At 35.4% G+C, this 18,788-nt stretch overlaps 2 protein-coding genes across 6 annotated transcripts in view; one reads left to right on the forward strand and one right to left on the reverse strand.

Annotated features, from left to right (window-relative positions):
• LOC106661724 (DNA-binding protein D-ETS-3-like) overlaps window positions 1-18,788 on the reverse strand; it is a 248,056-nt gene that overhangs the window by 192,361 nt on the left and 36,907 nt on the right. The gene's annotated exons all lie outside the window — the stretch shown is intronic.
• LOC106661696 overlaps window positions 12,531-18,788 on the forward strand; it is a 28,112-nt gene continuing 21,854 nt past the window's right edge. Inside the window, exons 1-2 of one of the 2 annotated variants that reach the window (XM_014385247.2) lie at window positions 12,531-12,637; window positions 16,111-16,264. In XM_014385247.2, the coding sequence (XP_014240733.1) occupies window positions 12,622-12,637; window positions 16,111-16,264 (170 nt within the window). In that variant the 5' untranslated portion in view covers window positions 12,531-12,621. Of the gene's footprint in view, window positions 12,638-16,110; window positions 16,265-18,018; window positions 18,308-18,788 lie in introns of those variants that run through there. The other variant, XM_024229819.1, reaches the window with a different exon arrangement.

Consider the following 18,788-nt stretch of genomic DNA (forward strand, 5'->3'; position numbering starts at 1 on the left):
TTATAAAACCAAAATATTTCCCTCTAAGTTCAGTATTTCATTAGACCCTGAAATGTTATGTTTTTAATCGTAGGACTGCATTTCATGTATATTTGACAATTTTTGATATGAGAAATTTCAGTTTCTTGACAAATGTAATTGAAAAGTTGACTTGAATAAATCTAAATGTATCTACTGACATAAGTAATTTATGTACAAGCTAGTCTGCCAGATTAATGAAAGTGTATAAAAATGCTCATGATTTTGAATAACTAAAGAAAATTTTCATAATAAAACAAAGAAAAAAAAAATAAAAAAAAAAGAACAAACAAAATTTAGAAAATTGATTCATCTATAGATATCAAATGCGGTTAACTTATTTTAAAATAAATTTTATACATTTATACAATTTTTATTTGATTTAAAAGCTAAGTATATACAATTTCTCAAAATGACTTACTGCTAATTTTTATGATTAAATGTAGTATAAATTGTATAAAACTGTAATAAACCGGTGTACACCTTGTCTTATAAAAATAGAGATGCAGTAGTCCTATTACTTTTTACAAAAACTCATTAACAAAAAAAAAAACTTTTTAATTTGGTGTAAATGTTTACATGAGCAAATCCACAAATGTATATAGGCATCCTTTTAAATTAATTGTGATTTATCTCTACTACTATTAATAATACTTATAATACTCAAAATTTGTGTACTGTAATATATGTCTAATGATAAAGAGTTTATTATTGCATAATATCAACTGTTAAGGCTCTGATCAATTATTGCGAAAGTTGAATTTTAATTCATAAAATAAATATTACATGTGATGTCGAGAAATTAAAGATATAGTACGTTGAAGCTTTCGATATGTTAAAAACGACTGTATTAAAATGTTATTAATGGATTAAATATGTATTGAAAATGGATAATTACTTTGCTTGAAAAGAAGTTTATGAGAGCCTTTTCATTTAATCACATTGCAATATTTTTTAACTTTCTCAAAGCCCGTCCAAATTTATGAAAATTGAAATTAAAAAAAAAAATACATGAGTGGACCATATTCTTGTTGTATATATTAAATAATTGCTCTTTTCTTACATAAGAACGTTTAAATTATTTAAACTTTATGTGTTGAAAATGTTCTTGATACAAAAAATAATTTTATATAAGTGAATTCATTTGATTAAAGTAATAAATATGCAATTTGATCCTTATCGATCAGTTCGTTCTTTGTACATTGATGGGTAGGTCTGTCAGTTGCACTTCGGCATTTCGCCATCTTCTACACTGAGAAATCTCACAGATTGTGAACAGATAATGGTCAAAAATGTGGATGAACAGAGAGGTTAGGCCATCCGGTTTGTATTTGCCAAACTAGCGGTCCTGTTTAGTCTGTGATTTTAATTGTGAATAATATGGAGAAAGTATTTTAGAGTGGTTTGACCCCTCTTCCGCAACACACAAGTGGTAGTTGGAAGTTAAGCCCTCCTGTTTGACAGTAATTAGTTTCCTTTATCATTCATAAGTACATAACCTATTTTGTGTACAATAAATACACTCTTTCTCTTTTTCCCTGTATTATCTCATTCTTTCTTTATCTTTCCTACTCGCACTTTTTCTTTCTCTTTCTCACTCTCCCTCATTCACCTACTCCCTCTCCCTTCATCTCTTTCACTTTCTTCCCCTCTTTCTTTCTTATTTTTTCTTTCTCTTTCTCACTCTCCCTCATTCACCTACTCCCTCTCCCATTATATCTTTCTCTTTCTTCCCTCCTTTCTTGCTTATTTTTTCTTTCTCTTTCTCACTCTCCCTCATTCACCTACTCCCTCTCCCTTTATCTCTTTCTCTTTTTTCCCTTCTTTCTTTCATATTTTTTCTCTATCTACCTACCTAACCATTATCTTTCTCTGTCTATCCTATCAATCTATTATCTTTCTCTCTATCTATCCTATCTTTCAATCTAAGTATGAATCATTCTATCATCTTATCATCTGTTTATCTATCTAATACCCTATACTTTTTTTTTGGGGGGGGGGACATAGTGAAATGGCGAAATGCATCTGGCAGACCAACCCAGCAACCGAGATACAGAAAATAAGGATCAAATTACAGGTTCATCGCTATGCAGAGCCCAGGAGGAAATCTCACAATTTATTGAGTTTCCAACGGCGACGAAAACAATATGTTTTTTATCAATAAATTATCTATTTTATTTATGTATAAACTTTTCTACAATAACTCAAGTTTGTTTTATATTAATATTTTATTGGGATTAACAAAGTTTTTTCGAGTAGGAATTGATGTTATGTTCTTATTTCTGACATTATAAATATGGAATGAATTGTACAATAATACAATAAAGCGAGTCGAAGAATAGCAGCAAGCCGATTTAGTAAAGCAGGGTGTACACATGGTAAAACAAGTAGTGCATTCTTCAGTCAAACTGGAGGGAATTTTAGAGGTGTTTTGACCTCAGAACAAAAGTCACATTTTAAATAAAAGTCGACTAAATGAAGCTTTAATATTTAATATACTATGATATTGTACAAAATATAAAAATTTTAAAAAAAGTGAAAAAAAAGAAAACAGGTTGTAAGAAGGTAGTTTTCAAATTATCATATATTTATACAATATATTATATATAAAATATAAATATATATAATTATGATAAAATATTTATAAATAATTGTAGGTTGCAGCTTTTTGACAAACAATAGTGAGAGTCTGATGATTTTTAAATTAAAAAATTTGTTAAAACATTCCAAGGATACCACGACTATTAGGAAACAGACGAAGTAGTTTTGTCTTAAAGTATTAACAGATTCCTCCGCAGAATTATTGATTTGTTTGTTGCAATATATCAGAGGAATCTTTCTGGTGTTATTTATGTGTAAACAACCACGTTACATATCATTTGAATCAAATAACCAACCATTTAGTTGAATTTTCACAGGTTAATAATCCATTGATTAAACCAAATAATTTAGCTGCAACCAAATATGTATGAATATAAAATTATTTTAATTGAGGCTGTTATACGATAAGAAAATTGATGTCTGACATCACAGGCAAAAAGCCAAGAGAACAGAACCCAGTTACTGGAATTTAATAACTACTACAATGTAAAAAAAAAATGTATTTACCTAAAAAAATATTATAAACATAACTGAATTAAAAAAAAGCTTATAGGTTAATGCTGATATGGCTATTTTATTTTTGGCATTTTAAATTTGTGACAACAATGATATAGAAAATAACTTAATCTGCAAAAAAAACCAAATAAATTGAAATAAAAATATGCTCTAACACGTTCCACCTCCATATCAGTGCTTCAATATTTATTACAATTAGGTATATTACAATTTAATGATGTGGCATTTAAATTTAAAAACAATTATAATTTAAAATCATATCAAAAATGATTAACTTTACTCTAGGCAAACTTGAAATTTAAACAAAAAACTCATTAAGGACTTTAATTTTAATAATAAGTATGTGATATTTATTGATATAACATTAAAAAAAAATGCTTGCGTAATTAGGTAAGAATAGAATATGTATAGTCTTGTCATAATTTGTTACGCTATTACAGCCTACCACAACAAAATTGTAATACAAATTTTGAAACTAGCTTAAGCACATTCTTGCTAACATATTAGAAATGTAAGGACAAGATGTGTTGTAACAGGACACAAGTCGGCAATCAAATACATTTAAATAAATTGCTTTTAGGTCAGAAATTTCAATAACTATGTTTCTGTTCTGAATAATATATTTACAAATTGTTATAAACTACTGAGAGAAAAAATGTTGAAGAAATATAATTTAAAGACAATTTTTTTTATGTTTACTGAAAAAAGTATATATCATCTATATTATATAAATGTAGGGTTGGGGTTAACACAATTTAAGACTAACCAAGAAAGATTTGATTTGATTTCAACTCAGTTCAACACTGCCTCATAATGACTCCGAACTGTTAGACTTTCTCGTATAATTTTCACATCACTATGTGATACTGGGGGGGGGTTCTCACCATCTTAGGGCTATCCTAGCACTAGCACTCCTAGGTAGGCCCCGAACTGCTGTCATCGTCTTCCGAGCCAAGGTGTTGGTGGTTAACGCTGGATGTGGTGTGCCAGGCCCGTCAGATCCTCCGGTCCTTTTCAGCCGATATCGGTCGATACTAGTTCATTGAAGTACACAATTTGGCCCTATTAATTTCGTCTTACATTTGACACATAAACACTTAATCACAACCAGATCTTCACTGTAGGTTTTCGCTGGTTGAGCCCTATGTTTGTTCGGTTTGTGCTTCATTTCCAAAATTCGTTTTTGTGCATCACGTGAGAGGTACTAACGTTCTTGTGAATCTGTGTCGGCTACTGTTTTGTTTAAAATTTCCGTCATGTTTTGATTCTCCGGCTTACTCTGTCCTGATTGGTAGCTTGAATGAATTCATAAGGGTAGTTCTGTGGAAAGAGTCATTTAATGCCATCTGTATTCTTCCGACATGCTTACACTATTTATCTGGCTCGTCATTGCTCAGATGTTTAAATGGTAAAACAATTTCGTTGTTTCTCTCTACATGTCCATTACCACGCGGTACGCCAGTGATCGTCAAGTTAGGTTAACAAATAGGCTTATCGCCCTGATGATGACCTTAAAATAGGCCAAAAGCTTGACAGAAGCAACTAAATTTGCTTTCTTCAAGTCATACCTTGATTCAGAGTATTCTTGATTGAAAAAGTGGTCGATATTTCTAATACTGAAAACAGATATAATTCTCTACCTTGGAACTCACATTTTCTGAGTTTCCTTCATATTAATTGTCTTGACAACGCCAAAAGGTCCATTCCCGTGAGCATTTTGTATTGCCTTGAATGCCATGCTTCTTTGGACCCCCAAGAAACCCATTTGTATGTCGGGTTCGAATGCAGGACCGCTGGATTCGAACCCGGGACCTTCACCATACAGTGATGAGCGCCGTGTCAACGCCTAAACCGTTGCGGCCACGGACGTCCCCCTTCAACTTCTTTTTCATGAAAAACAGTCCATTTTCCACAAGATAGCCTTCATAAGGCCTTCGAGAACTTTCACGTTAGCTTTTTTGATCATTGCGCAATTTATCAAGCGGTGCATACGAAACGTGCAGCATCGCATGATATCGTCTCAAGGAATCGCAATGCTTCATTCTTTATCCGGCTCGGTGTTTTAAAGTGTAATCTAATTCGTCGAGGAGCATTGCCTAGCGGGGTGCTTTCGAGAACGATTCACCTTTCATCAAAGTTTATCACAATTTTAGAGCTAATCCTTTAGCAGGTCATTTCTGAGTTTCGTTGGTTTTGTGCTCATGAAGTGAACGGGTGGAATTGTCCGTCAACGGCATACTTTTGAAGCAAAGCCGTCTTTGCAGGAGTCCGTCCTTGGACTCTGCATGTGGGTAGTACAAAGTCAAATCAGATTGTAACGAAAGCTCTTCAGTTGTTCGGAAGCAGCACTTGTGATTCGTTCAGGGTCGATGATCCGCCCGGGTTACCTTTCAGCAGCTCAGTCAAAGCTATTAAAGGTAGAGTACCCGCTGATGAACATTACAACTTACAGTATCCTGTTAAGCCAAGAAGCCAAGAAAGCTCTTTAAAGCACGATATGTGGTCGGCTCCAGAAATTTCATGACGTCCGTTTTGGAAGGTGATGTTTCCAATCACGTGTTCACGGTATTTCACAGATTTGTAGAAAAATCGGCACTTTTTCCAATTTATATCTAGACCTTTGCGTAATCTCTGCAGCAATGGCACGTTGCAAGTTTTATTTTGCGTCTCCTTCGTTTTTACCCGGTATTATAATATCATCGAAGTACATCATTCTATCTCAAAACGTAAATTCAGGAAAGCATTAGTAATAAATATTTTAATTAATTATTCTTTTGTTCATAACATTTTCTTGTCTGTGTACTTCAAGAACAGTTGTTTCATGTACCCGTTGGAGAAAACAGCCGTAATACACCGCATTTGTGACATCCGCAGGACACTTCGTTTTACAAGGTTACATTTGGCTTGTACAACTCCGCAAGTGTGTTTGTGAAATTTATTACTAATCCGTATATCTTGAAAAACATAATTGAGCGTATTAATATTTCAATTAATTATAATTTTATCTAAGGTCTCGGTTGAGTTGAAAAAGTTAGTAGTCATGAGCGGGATCTACGTCCTTCGGTTCAATACTGCTGCTCTAAACGCACTCGTGGGTTCAAATCCCGCTTAGATAAAAATATAATTAATTGACATAATTAATAGGTCAATTATAACTGCTCAACATATATGGATTAGTAATAAATTTCACCCAGCCACTTGGGGAGTTGCAAAGCGAAATGGAACATTCTAAAACTGGAAGTGTCCTGTGGACGTCACAAATGTGGTGTATTTAACAAACGGGTACATGAAAAAACTGTTCTTGAAGTCTATATTCGAGAAAATGTTCTTGTCGGGCAATTTACCCAACTGGACATCGATAAGAGATAAGGGATATCGCTCTTTAATGATTTTTTGATTTAAAAATCTGTATTCCATACTATTCCTTGTACCGACCTATTTTACTAATTTACCTATCCCTTAGTTGTATACCTAGTATAGTATACCTTAGTAGGTAAACCCCGGCGACCTGCTGCTCGGTCCATGCGATCACGTTATCGCTCATTTAATTTTTTGTATTTAATAATTTAACCACTCCCTGTCGATTTTCTCTATTTTCCATACGGACGCTTATTCCATTTCAGAAAAATTTATTCACCTAATAACTTGATTACATGACCCATTACATGAAAAGGAAGCTGATCGAGTCAGAAAATTAAAAATTTGATTTTTGGACAAAAAACAGTTTCCTTTCTTGCAATAATTTTATTTTAATTTTTTTTGGACTACTTTTACCTAGATTCAGAACAATTAGAGGCTCGATGTCGTCCAAAACTCCGGCACATAAAACACTTTGTCCCTTTGACTTTTTGGCGACCATCATTCATTGACTTGTGATCTTTTTCCCGCATATAAAACAGTGGATAAAACTTTAAGGCTGCCTGCTGGAATTTACCGCCGTGTTCCGGGTCAATAAATTCTTTTCACCAGCTTGAGATTATAAATTTTTATACGTTTGCTTTGTTTTTGTTTCCTATGTCGTAAGGTCCGGAGAATTTCGTCGGGTGTAATCACAGTCTCGAATTCATTCCTCAATCTGTCTCCAAAATTACCCCAAGAGGTGAAATTTGACACCCTCTTGACAAACCGCAAAGCGGTTCCTTACAGTGATTCCACATGGACGAATCCCTTGTGCCCAACACCATGGTTTTTATGAGGATGAGCCAAGGATCTGCTGGCGACCAAAGTTCCGCCCGATATATTGGCTGTCCTTAAGACACTTCTTGGCAAATATTAAGGTTTCCAGATCGGACCATTTCAACAAATCAGAAGTCTCGTCGAGTTCTTTTATCCATTTCGTAATCGGGAAATCATCGCCTTGAAGGCCTGATAGAATGCTGCATGAAAATTTGTGACAAGAACTCCGAAAGCTTCCTTATTATCGTCAAAGTCGGGTAGTTTCGATCGTCGTTTCGGCGGATTTTTTTTGGAGGGGGTCAAATTCGGTAGATTTACTTTAGCACAGTTCAAAGCACCGGTCACACACAGAGTACGTTTATTCTGAGGAAAAACTCAGAAACTACTGTGGTCACAACGCGGGCACTCGACCAAACCAGTTCGATTCTTTTTTCATAAAGCGGCCAAATTTTGGTTGTGGAGGGGTGGGTTTAAGTCTACGCAATTTAATACTAAGCAAGGAAAGATTTTATTTTATTACAACCCACTTATAACTGACTCATTACAACTACTGCCTAGTGCCGACCATGTGGCTCATTCTGTATAACCTGTTTTTAATCCTTCTATATCTTATCAATTGTCACATCACTTCGTCATCTCTGGGAGGGGGTTGTGGTTCACATGGGCTCTCATGGGCTCACCATCCCACATATATATAATATAGAGTTAATGTAGCAATTTGTAGTCATGTAGTCTACTGAAAATGTTGCCTTACTTAATACGTATACACTCGGGCTATTAGGTAAAACTTGTTTTTATTTCATACACACCCTAATTTACCTTTTTCTTTATTAATTTCTCATTGTGGAGGTAATTCTGATAAGTTTAAGTTGATGTATAAATAAAATTACCGTTATGTAAATGTAAAAAAAAACTAAGGCTATTATGTTGTTACTTTTGTTAATGATAAATGTGGTATTCCATAAATGAATTTATTTTTTTGGACCATAATATTGATGTAAACCTGATAAATATTTATTTATATCAAAGTATGAAGGTCCCTTATATTGAATGTACAAATTTGTATCATTCTTAAAATAAAGTCCAATACAAATGTGTTGTTGATTATTTTTTATATGATAGAATATATTTTTTAAATGAATTTTCATCTTCGATAAGCGTTAGGGAGGGTGTTTCCCATGGAACACACTTGGTACATTTCTTTTTTCGACATGCACTTCAGATATTCATGAGCATGTTAACATTTCAACACATTCACCGATGATAAAAGGATGCACACAATACGCTGCATAAACACTCATCACTTACAAAGCCTGAATGAAATGAAAGTAAGTGTCACGAGGGGGATTCGAACCCACGAGTAAGGCTAGATACGCTACTCTACCACTTGAGCGATCGTGACTTCGATCCACTCGGACACTAGCTTCCCATCTCAACCTCACCTTTTGAATTTTCGCTCCTTTTTGCTTATAATCTATTTGATTCTCGGCGACAAATGAAATGGCCACGGAGAGCTTTAGTGAAGATATACTTCATTTTAACTTATTAAATTCACTAGATTTCGCGGTCCGCTTAACGGCAAATAGGAGGGAAAATTCAAAAGGTGGGGTTGAGATGGGAAGTTAGTGTCCGAGTGGATCGAAGTCACAACAGCTCAAGTGGTAGACCAGCGGCGTATCTAGCCGAAGGTCGTCAGTTCGAATCCCGCTCGTGACACTGACTTTTTTATCTCAACTAAAACCTTAATTAATTTAATTAATTGGTCAAGCGGACCACGAAAACTAGTGTATTGAAAACAAACTTAATTTACAAAATAAGTCCTCTCTGGGCGTAAGGGGCTCGACCAAGAAATTCCTATTCCTAATGTTTCCAATCAATCTAGTCTATAAATCTCCGTCAAATTAAAAATTTCCCATTTTTATTTTTCAAACTGTAATATTGTTGAGGTTGTGGATCGTGGGTTAGTTACATAGTAAGGAGTTTTGAAGATTTGTCTGAGTCTGATTAGAAGGATTGAATGCGATGGATGCTGTGGTTTGTCAGAACTCCACAGTCCCATTCCATATATCCAAAGTGGTCACGATAAAATCTTGTATAAGGTAGTTTTGTGTTGATGTTCATGATTGATTTCGGTAGAATTGTTCCCTCGACATCTGATACGAGGTGTCATCTTGCTCCTTAGGATTTGTGACCTCAAGTTCCCAGAGGGTCGTTCCAAGTCCAGCCAATAAGCAGAGTGTGCCGTTTAATATTCTACCAATGAAGGAGGCGGGAGGAAAAAATAAAATGAAAAGCAACTTAGAAATGAAAATGAAAACTTGCTTTGCCCAAATAAAAGTGTATTAAATCTCCAATTCCAATGAAATTATCTTCCGTTTTATTATCGGCCTCGACCAATGAAGGAACGATCACTGTTCAAGCAATGTTCGCCAGTCACGAATATTTTACAAGGTAAATGAAGAGCGACGCCCAGGGATAGATACAGCGACCAGACTATTCAGTTAAAACGCAACTCACTACTTTCCTGATATACGTAGCGAGGAGCTGCGGACCGATCCAACAAGTGCTCGAATATCGCGATGGTTCCATTAGAAGCGTTACATACTGAAACTTCGTAACAAAGTAAATGACTAACATTAAATATAAATTTTTATCTCAACGAATACTTTTAATAAATAATAATTAATTGAAAAATATTAATTGGTCAATCAGACCACGAACTGTAATGGATTCAATAATTAAGCTGAAGTATATCTTCACGAAAGCTCTCCGTGGCCATTTCATTTGTCGCCGAGAATCAAATAGATTACACGACCTTTGAAAAATATGGCAAAAAGGAGGGAAAATTCAAAAGGTGGGGTTGAGATGGGAAGTTAGCGTCCGAGTGGATCGAAGTAACGATAGCTCAGTTGGTAAAGTAGCGGCGTATTTAGCCGAAGGTCGTGGGTTCGAATCCCCCTCGTGACACTGACTTTTTTATCTCAACCAATACCTTTCATAAATATTAATTAATTGAAAAATGTTAATTGATCAATCGGACCACGAACTGTAATGGATTAAATATAAATAATTTATTTAAAGCTACTATTTTATAAACAAAATCTCTTGCTTGGTCCACCTATCTCACAAAAACACACACACACATTCTCGCATATTTGCATATATCATTGAATTTTGAATTATTCGATGCACGTACTGAAAGTTACTTTGTCTCGAACAACTAGTTTTTAACAATGTAAGGAAATTAGCATGCTTCAAGGACTAGTCTTGCAATTGAACCACCAGATGTCGAACGTAACTATAGTAGAAAACCTAGAGAGTCTAATGAAAGAAATTATCTATCGAGAAGAAAAAACTGAAAAATATTTATTGTACATAATCATTGTTATAATTACAATAATAATAAAATAGACATTAGCATAAATTTGGTGCCATTTAGAATATAACATTATTTTTATATAATGATTAAAGTGTTGTGATTAGTGACCGTTAGTCGATGATTATTCGGAAATCGTGAGATGCGGTCTGGTGTGATGTAGGTTTCAGAAAAACATTTTTTTATCGTGCCAACGTTTCGATTTTTATTGAGATCATCTTCAGGGCCTGGGATTTACAATCATTGTTTAAATTTAACAAATGCATGTAGGATGTGGATTTCCCTGAAGATGATCTCAATAAAGATCGAAACGTTGGCACGATAAAGAAAATGNTAAACCCCACTCAGACTGAATGACAGACAGTTTTTCACTGAAGATGGCGTAATGCCGAAACGCGTTTGAATTACTCAAACAAAAACCCGCGAGTGAAGACAGACCCAGTAGTGCCCGTGTGCCGGTTCAACATGAGTTCGCCAACTCGCAGACCAAACCCCATCATCTACTATACTATTGTATGTCACAATACTCATATCCTTTCAATATCCTCCAATAACTGAGATCCTCACTCTGTCTTTTTCTTCGTTTTTTCTCTTTTATTCTATATCTTTTTCTCCTCCACTTTCTATATTCATGTCTCCCTTTCCAATTCATACTTTCTGTTCCATCTCATTGTTCATCTCTCTCTTCCTTTATTTTATTCCCTACATGAACTGTTTGTGTTTGTCTTAATGAACTGGTTCTACAGACTACTTACTTTTTGATTTCTCAAACATTAAATCATCTCTATTTTTGTTTGTTTCTTTCTATTTTCTCGATATCTGTCTTTCTATATCTTCTTCAGCGTTTCTGTTATCATTTGTCAGTCATTTTTTACACTTTCGGCTTATTTCTTTGTCTATTTCGTTCTATATGTTACATATAATGTCAACGTACGTATCCATCTAAATATCTTTATCCAGCTCTCGCTCTGTCTCTCTGTCTCTCTCTCTCTCTCACTCGCTCTCTCTCTCTCTCTCTCTCTCTCTCTCTCTCTCTCTCTCTTTCTCTGTAGTTAGCTTTCTACCTTTATCTCTCTTTTCTTTCTCTCAATCTATTTATCTATCTCATCTAATTCTCTTTCTTTCTTTCTCTCTCTCTCTCCTCTCTCTCTTTCTCCTCTCTCTCTCTCTCTTTCTTTCACTAACAACACACCACATACTCCTTTCCATACCCTCCTTAGCTACATACACATGTACATTATGTCTATGTTGAACACAAAACACATCACCATTAGATTGTTCTTACTTTGACACTGTATCATTTTAAATTTATGTTTGCATTTCTTGGACGGTTTCGCATGTGCAAGGGAGTTGGAGTGGTCAGGAGATGACTTAGACCATTTCAAAACTTCCTCTCTCGTTCAGCTATTTTTCCCTCTATGTTTATAATTTCCGTGCACTTTATACTACTGTACAAGCTGGAAATGTTGACGTTTAGACAAAAACTAATTCTTGTGCGATTTGACGAGAACATCAGAATCAGAAAATTGTGAGCCTTTCAAAATCAAATAAATAAAAAAAATCTAAGTTATTTCGATAAAAATCCTCATATTTTGAAATGGGTATTTTTACACTACCACCAGAAATCTATTTCCGTTACGATGCAGTAATCTCTGGCCCTGGACCAACATAGGACATCGAATTTTAGAGAACTGGATCCCGTATCTTTTTTCCTTTCTCTTAACAGTTAACCGCGTTGGTGTGCGAAAATTAAAAATCGATTTCGCCAAAGAAATAGACAACTGTTAAAAGACAGTCAAGACCCGGTCTATAGATTTTTTGAACGGCTTCCAAGGGCACTGGAAACCTGACAACGTCACTGTAGTTAGTGTTTGGCCCCTGTTTAGATTCGCCTTCTAAATATTACCCACTCAGTTGGGTAAAATCCACCAGCCATGGGGGACAAATCAGGTTAGTAGATTTGAAAATTGCCGATTAAATTGGGCGTTTTTTTCCACTCTGGCGAGGGGCTTGACTAATTACCAAAAATAGAGAGCGTTCAATCCCGTGCACGATTTACGGAATTAACTTCGCCCCGCTTGTTCTCTGACGGCGATAACACTACTCCCTGTATCATGTTTGACTTTCCATCAACTCCGTTCAACTCGGGCTCGAATTATTTGACTTGGATCCGAAACACTTTTGTGCAATCTTACAAAGTACAACGGCAGAAAATGGAAGTTACTTTCAGTACGCACACAAAAATTGCCGTCTTGTTTTTTCCTTATCTTTTAAAAATGGGCGTGCCCCATTGAAAGAGTGGGAATGTTTAAACCTCTACACATTAAACATACCTACACACGATTTCCGACTTCAAAAAATGTTTAGTTGCGTAAGCTTTTTCTTAAATTGATTTTTGAAATATAATTTAATCACCAAAACCTTTTTACAGAAACTTTACTCAAAGTTAATAGTGCATGAAATCAGCTTTTCTTCATTTAACTTAATGGATTAAAAGTATAATATACAATATCCTGACATTTTGCTTTAATTTTTACACAACCTTTAACCATTCTTAGAATTAAACAAAGTCTGTGCATTAATTAATTTATATTCGTTAATGAAGGATACAGGAAAACAAACAAAAAGTTGTCTTTAAGATGTTGTTTTTCATCAACATACGATGTTGAATACTTGGCCTTTTTGGCCTGGATGAAAATTATAGCTGAAACATAAAGAATAGGATACAGAGAGTTGGCGAGAAAGAGAGAGGGGGGGGACGAAAATTGCAGCTGAATCATAAAGATTGAGATAGAGATGAATAGATAGATAGAGAGATAGATAAAAGATAGATAGATAGATTAGATAGATAGATAGATAGATAGATAGATAGATAGATAGATAGATAGATAGATAGATAGATAGATAGATAGATAGATAGATAGATAGATAGATAGATAAATAGATAGATAATTAAATTTATTTATCAAATTAAGGTTTTTAGTTGAGATAAAACAGTCAGTGTCACGAGCGGGATTCGAACGCACAATCTTCGGCTAGATACGCCGGTGCTCTACCACTTGAGGTCTTGAGCTATCGTGACCTCGATCCACTCGGACCCTAAATTCCCGTCTCAACCCCACCTTTTGAATTTTCCCTCCTTTTCGCCATATTTCAAATGTCGTGTAATCTATTTGATTCTCGGCGACAAATGAAATAGCCACGGAGAGCTTTAGTGAACGTATACATCATTTTAACTTATTAAATTCACTAGTTTTCGTGGTCCGCTTGACCAATTAATATCTTTCAAGTAATTAAGGTTTTTAGTTGAGATAAAAACAACACAAACATTGTCACCGAGTAATCTATGGCAAATAATATTTGAAAAATGGCAAAAAGGAGGGAAAATTCAAAAGGTGGGGTTGAGACGGGAAGTTAGTGCCCGAGTGGATCGAAGTTACGATAGCTCAAGTGGTAGAGCAGCGGCGTATCTAGCCGAAGATCGTGGGTTCGAATACCGCTCATGACATTTAATTTGTTTTATCTCAACTAAAAACCTTAATTAATTGAAAGATATTAATTGGTCAAGCGGACCACTAAAACTAGTGAATTTAATTTATTTATTTATAACTCCAACAGAATGAATCTACGAGAAGAGTAGTAAAAAAAGCACATAACAAAAAGAAACAAATGAGTAATTAAACAATATCAACAAAAATACATGGCTTAAGGAATCGTGGATGTATACGTTTTAATTTTGCACTTTAACTAGTGCAAGGAATCGTGAAACACATCTGTTTCATAGATTCACATATAGTGATAAATGAAAGTTCTGGATATCATGGGCCCCTTCCACAATTTCCAACCCCAAATGAGATCAGCGAGAGAGAGAGAGAGAGAGAGAGAGAGAGAGAGAGAGAGAGAGAGAGAGAGAGAGAGAGAGATTATAGCATGGCGACATGCTTTGCAAATCAAAACCATTCTGTGACAGACAAAAATTACAGCTGAAACATAAAGAATGAGATAGGAAGATAGATTGAGGGATAATTTGTATGTATGTACGTATCACCAAATCACTCTTTCTTTCTCTCTCTACCACCCTTCCTCCATCAATCTAGCTATGTACGTATGCATTTCAAATAAAAAAAATACTGACAGGCCTGGAAGAAAATTATCGCGTGTACATAAAGAATGAGATAATGAAATGGAGGGAAGGAGATAAGATAGATGGGTAGATATATATAAAGAGACATGGGGAGAGCTAGAGTGAGAGAGAGAGAGAGAGAGAGAGAGAGAGAGAGAGAGAGAGAGAGAGTGAGAGAGGGTATGAAATTTACATATATCCATTATTTTTAACATAATACCGCTACACACTCGATACACAGTGACACCAATAAATACATTCATACCTATATGCATTGATCGCACTCATACTGTTATGTAGATGGGGTACTCGATATTCCTCCATGTACCTATTCCCTATACTAAACTAATCTAGATTGGGGTTGATGGGGTATTTTTATAAAATTTCCGCCATCGGCCCAAATCATACATACAACCTGAGGGGCGGTGGAGAACCTACTTCACCATCAGCCCCTCCCCATTCACGCCAATATATGCATTCACTCATACAAGGCACAGAAACACAAAACATATTTTTAAGGCTATGTACAATAAAAAATTCCCAATTCCCCTAAAGATATCTGCAACTAAAATAAACATTAAAGGTTTTTCAATTAATTAAGGTTTTTAGTTGAGATAAAAAAGTAAATGTCACGAGCGGGTCGAACCAACGACCTTCGGCTAGATACGCCGCTACTCTACCACTTGAGCTATCGTGTCTTCGATCCACTCGGACACTAACTTGCCATCTCAACTCCACCTTTTGAATTTTCCCTCCTTTTTGCCATTTTTCAAATGTCATGTTTTATCTCAACTAAAAACCTTAAGTAATTGAGCTAAATTAATTAATTGAAAGATATTACTTGGTCAAGCGGACCACGAAAACTAGTGAATTAAAGGTTTTAATATTTTGTGACACTCAGATTCTGATCTTAGGTACTGATTCAAATTTCTCTGTTTTCATATATATTTTTGTCACTAAGTTTAGGTGGCTTGGTTAGGTGATTTTATTTTTAAAAACTTGTTGATGAACTGGTGTTGATTTTGTTGAAAAATAATTATAACAATTTCCTATCAATGCATTATTTCCAAAAACGCTTATGTTTATTTTTGAATGATTGCATTATTTTATTACTTTATTATTTAGATAAATGTTTTAAAATTAAAAAATTTGAAATGTCGCAATTGACCTCTTCTTTCGTCCTTGGAAAACTTAACTGAAACTTTTATTCCTTTTAACCGTAAGTTGATTAGAAATAATGACAAAATATTACAGATTTTATTTACAGTTCTAACAGTTATTGATCTGTGTCACGTTCCAGTGCCAGACGAAGGAAAGGGAGAGGAAGAGGCGCCTCCGGTTCCCCTGCCGACTTATCTCTGGGAAGAAGTGCGAAGGAGCAAACTGAAAGGTTTCTATCCATGGACGTACATTTTCAAACCGCCGTTCGACGAGGATGCCTGGCTCAGAGAAAAGTAATTACCTAGTTCAAAAATACCCTTTGCACCAATTAGCGAAAACAAGCGGACCAGGAGCATTTACATAAAATTTGTTAAAAAATTCATGAAAAAATATTGTTGGCGATATTGATGATTTTATTGTCTTTATCGTGCAAACGTTTCGAACTTTATTGAGAACATCTTCAGGGCCTGGGATTTACAAACTCTGAAGATCATCTCACGATTTCTAAATAATCATCGACTAACGGTCACTAATCACCACACATATTTGTAAATTAATTTTTTTCGTAAATAAAAAATGAATATATCGATACATTTCAAGTATTGCAGTCAAATCTATCGATAAAAAATGTACTCGATATATGTAGAAATATATCGATATATATGATGTTGCCATTCCTAGCTATGAAGTCCTTCTATCCCGGAAGTGATGATTCCAATAACTTCAGGGAAATCCACATCCTATTTGTTAAATTTAAACAATGTTTGTAAATCCCAGGCCCTGAACATGATCTCAATAAAGTTCGAAACGTTGGCATGATAAAGAAAATATTTTTCTGAAACCTACGTCACACCAGACCGCATCTCACGATTTCCGAATAATCAATTTGCAAAAACTTGACTATACGTTCTTATTATTGGATGTATAATTTAAAAAAATTCTCGTCGGTGCGTCAAATTGGATTAGAGAGTGGTATGAAACATCGACGTATGAATATAATTTTAATTGTGCCTATGGTCTATGGGTAAACCTTACCATTCTGACTTTTCAGCATAGGCATCTGTATCTACGTTTCTGCGCACAATTTGCAAATACGTTTATATGATGGCACCTTCCCCGGGAAAATGTCAAAAAAGTGTTGTTTGGAATTTGTTGCACCGGAAGAAAGAAAACAAGTGGCAACTTGTAAAAGATGCTCGAAAAGCTTCAAAATCTTAATTTTTATAGCCTAAATCTATTTTATTTTATATCTTATAAGAATTATATAATTATTCATGTCCATGAGTATATTTTTTCCCGTTACTAATATCGTTCTTTTTTCCAGTTGACTTGCTCATATGGGTTTATAAAATAGACGTAATGTATCTAAAATTAAAACTATCGATGTATTTTTCACGATATATCTGTGAAGCCGATAAATAGTTTTCGATATATCGGAAAACCGATGTATCGATATATAGATTAAAGATTGCCATCCCTACTCATAGCTCGATTTGTTGACCTCCTCGGTCATCCGATTTAATTCCACTTGACTATTTTCTGCGGGGCCGTTTAAAAAACAGTAGGAATGATGAATGATGGAGTGGTGTTCAATCCTTTTTAAAAACGGAGCCTTCGCCAAGCATTGCCCAGAAACCTCAGTTGAGTGCTGCAGCAGAGGATAGAAAATTCTTGTCAATCCATCTCCCTAGACTCTATCGCTCTGAGCACCAGTGAAGAGTGGTTTTAAGCTGTACTGTTTGAAAGCTTGTTTTGTGTCAATAAACACTTATTTTCGTGAATGAGAGTGGAAAGGTCGTGCAAAACGCGGCTTGGAAAATACGAGAGGTGCGAGATTTTTGATAATTTGTTTAGATAATTTCGTTAGTTGAAACGAACAGTTTGAGATCGATGAACCTGCCGGTTTACCCTGATTTTTCTCGTGAAAAGTTTACACATATGGTATTATAACGCGTTCCACCTTTGTTCAACTAGACAGAATTTTTGTTTTTCTCTCTCCCACCAACAGATTAAGGCAGGTATTTTCGAATTAATTAAAAAACATCCGTCCGCAGCGTTGTTGTAGCGTTCATTGAAGGAAGTGCTAAAAAGAGTGCCATAGAGGAGAGAGGACTCCATTCGGACGTAGAACGGCACAGGGTCCGGAATCGGAAAGGTGCGTTGCCGGAGAAGTGGGGGTGTGAAGCGGGACACATCTGCCTCCCCATGCAGAGGTCCAGATCTGCGAGTTCGAGCAGTGTCCGCTGCGGATGCCAGTATTTTCAGAGCACTGACCCACTCCCGGAGAGGCGATCTTTGGTCGGGACCCCACCGCTAAGCCGAACGCCAACCATGGGGTAAGTCCTGCTAACCCGCCACGGAGGGAAGACGGATCGGACTACCTCGCCGTCATCCCCCTTTTGTCAATTCGTTAAAAATGAAGTTTTGGCCCCCGGGCCGACCCTTTTCAGCCCCCGTGTTTGGAGCTCTGCCCCGTTTTATTTATACTTCAAATCTCTTATACGATCTGTCAAAACCTTACATGTCTTCTTGAAAGTCTTTCACTTAATTTTTCCTTCAAAAACTACTAACATTGATTTAATTACTAACAGTTCTTCTATATTAAAAATTTATTTACAAAAACAACCTTCCAAATGAAGCAGACTCTTTAACATAATTTATAAATTGGAACAGGACTCTTTGTGCCAAAACATCATTTCCTTAGTCTAAATTTATCTAGCGAGGTGTGCATTATATTTCAGAACGCTAAAGTAATTCATACAACTTCAAATATATTTTCAGTTAGCCTATTTGTTTCTTTGTAGTTAGTGAAATTTT

This window comes from Cimex lectularius, unplaced genomic scaffold (genome assembly GCF_000648675.2).
Source record: "Cimex lectularius strain Harlan isolate CLEC.00 unplaced genomic scaffold, Clec_2.1 scaffold317, whole genome shotgun sequence".
NCBI classification, from domain to species: domain Eukaryota; kingdom Metazoa; phylum Arthropoda; class Insecta; order Hemiptera; family Cimicidae; genus Cimex; species Cimex lectularius.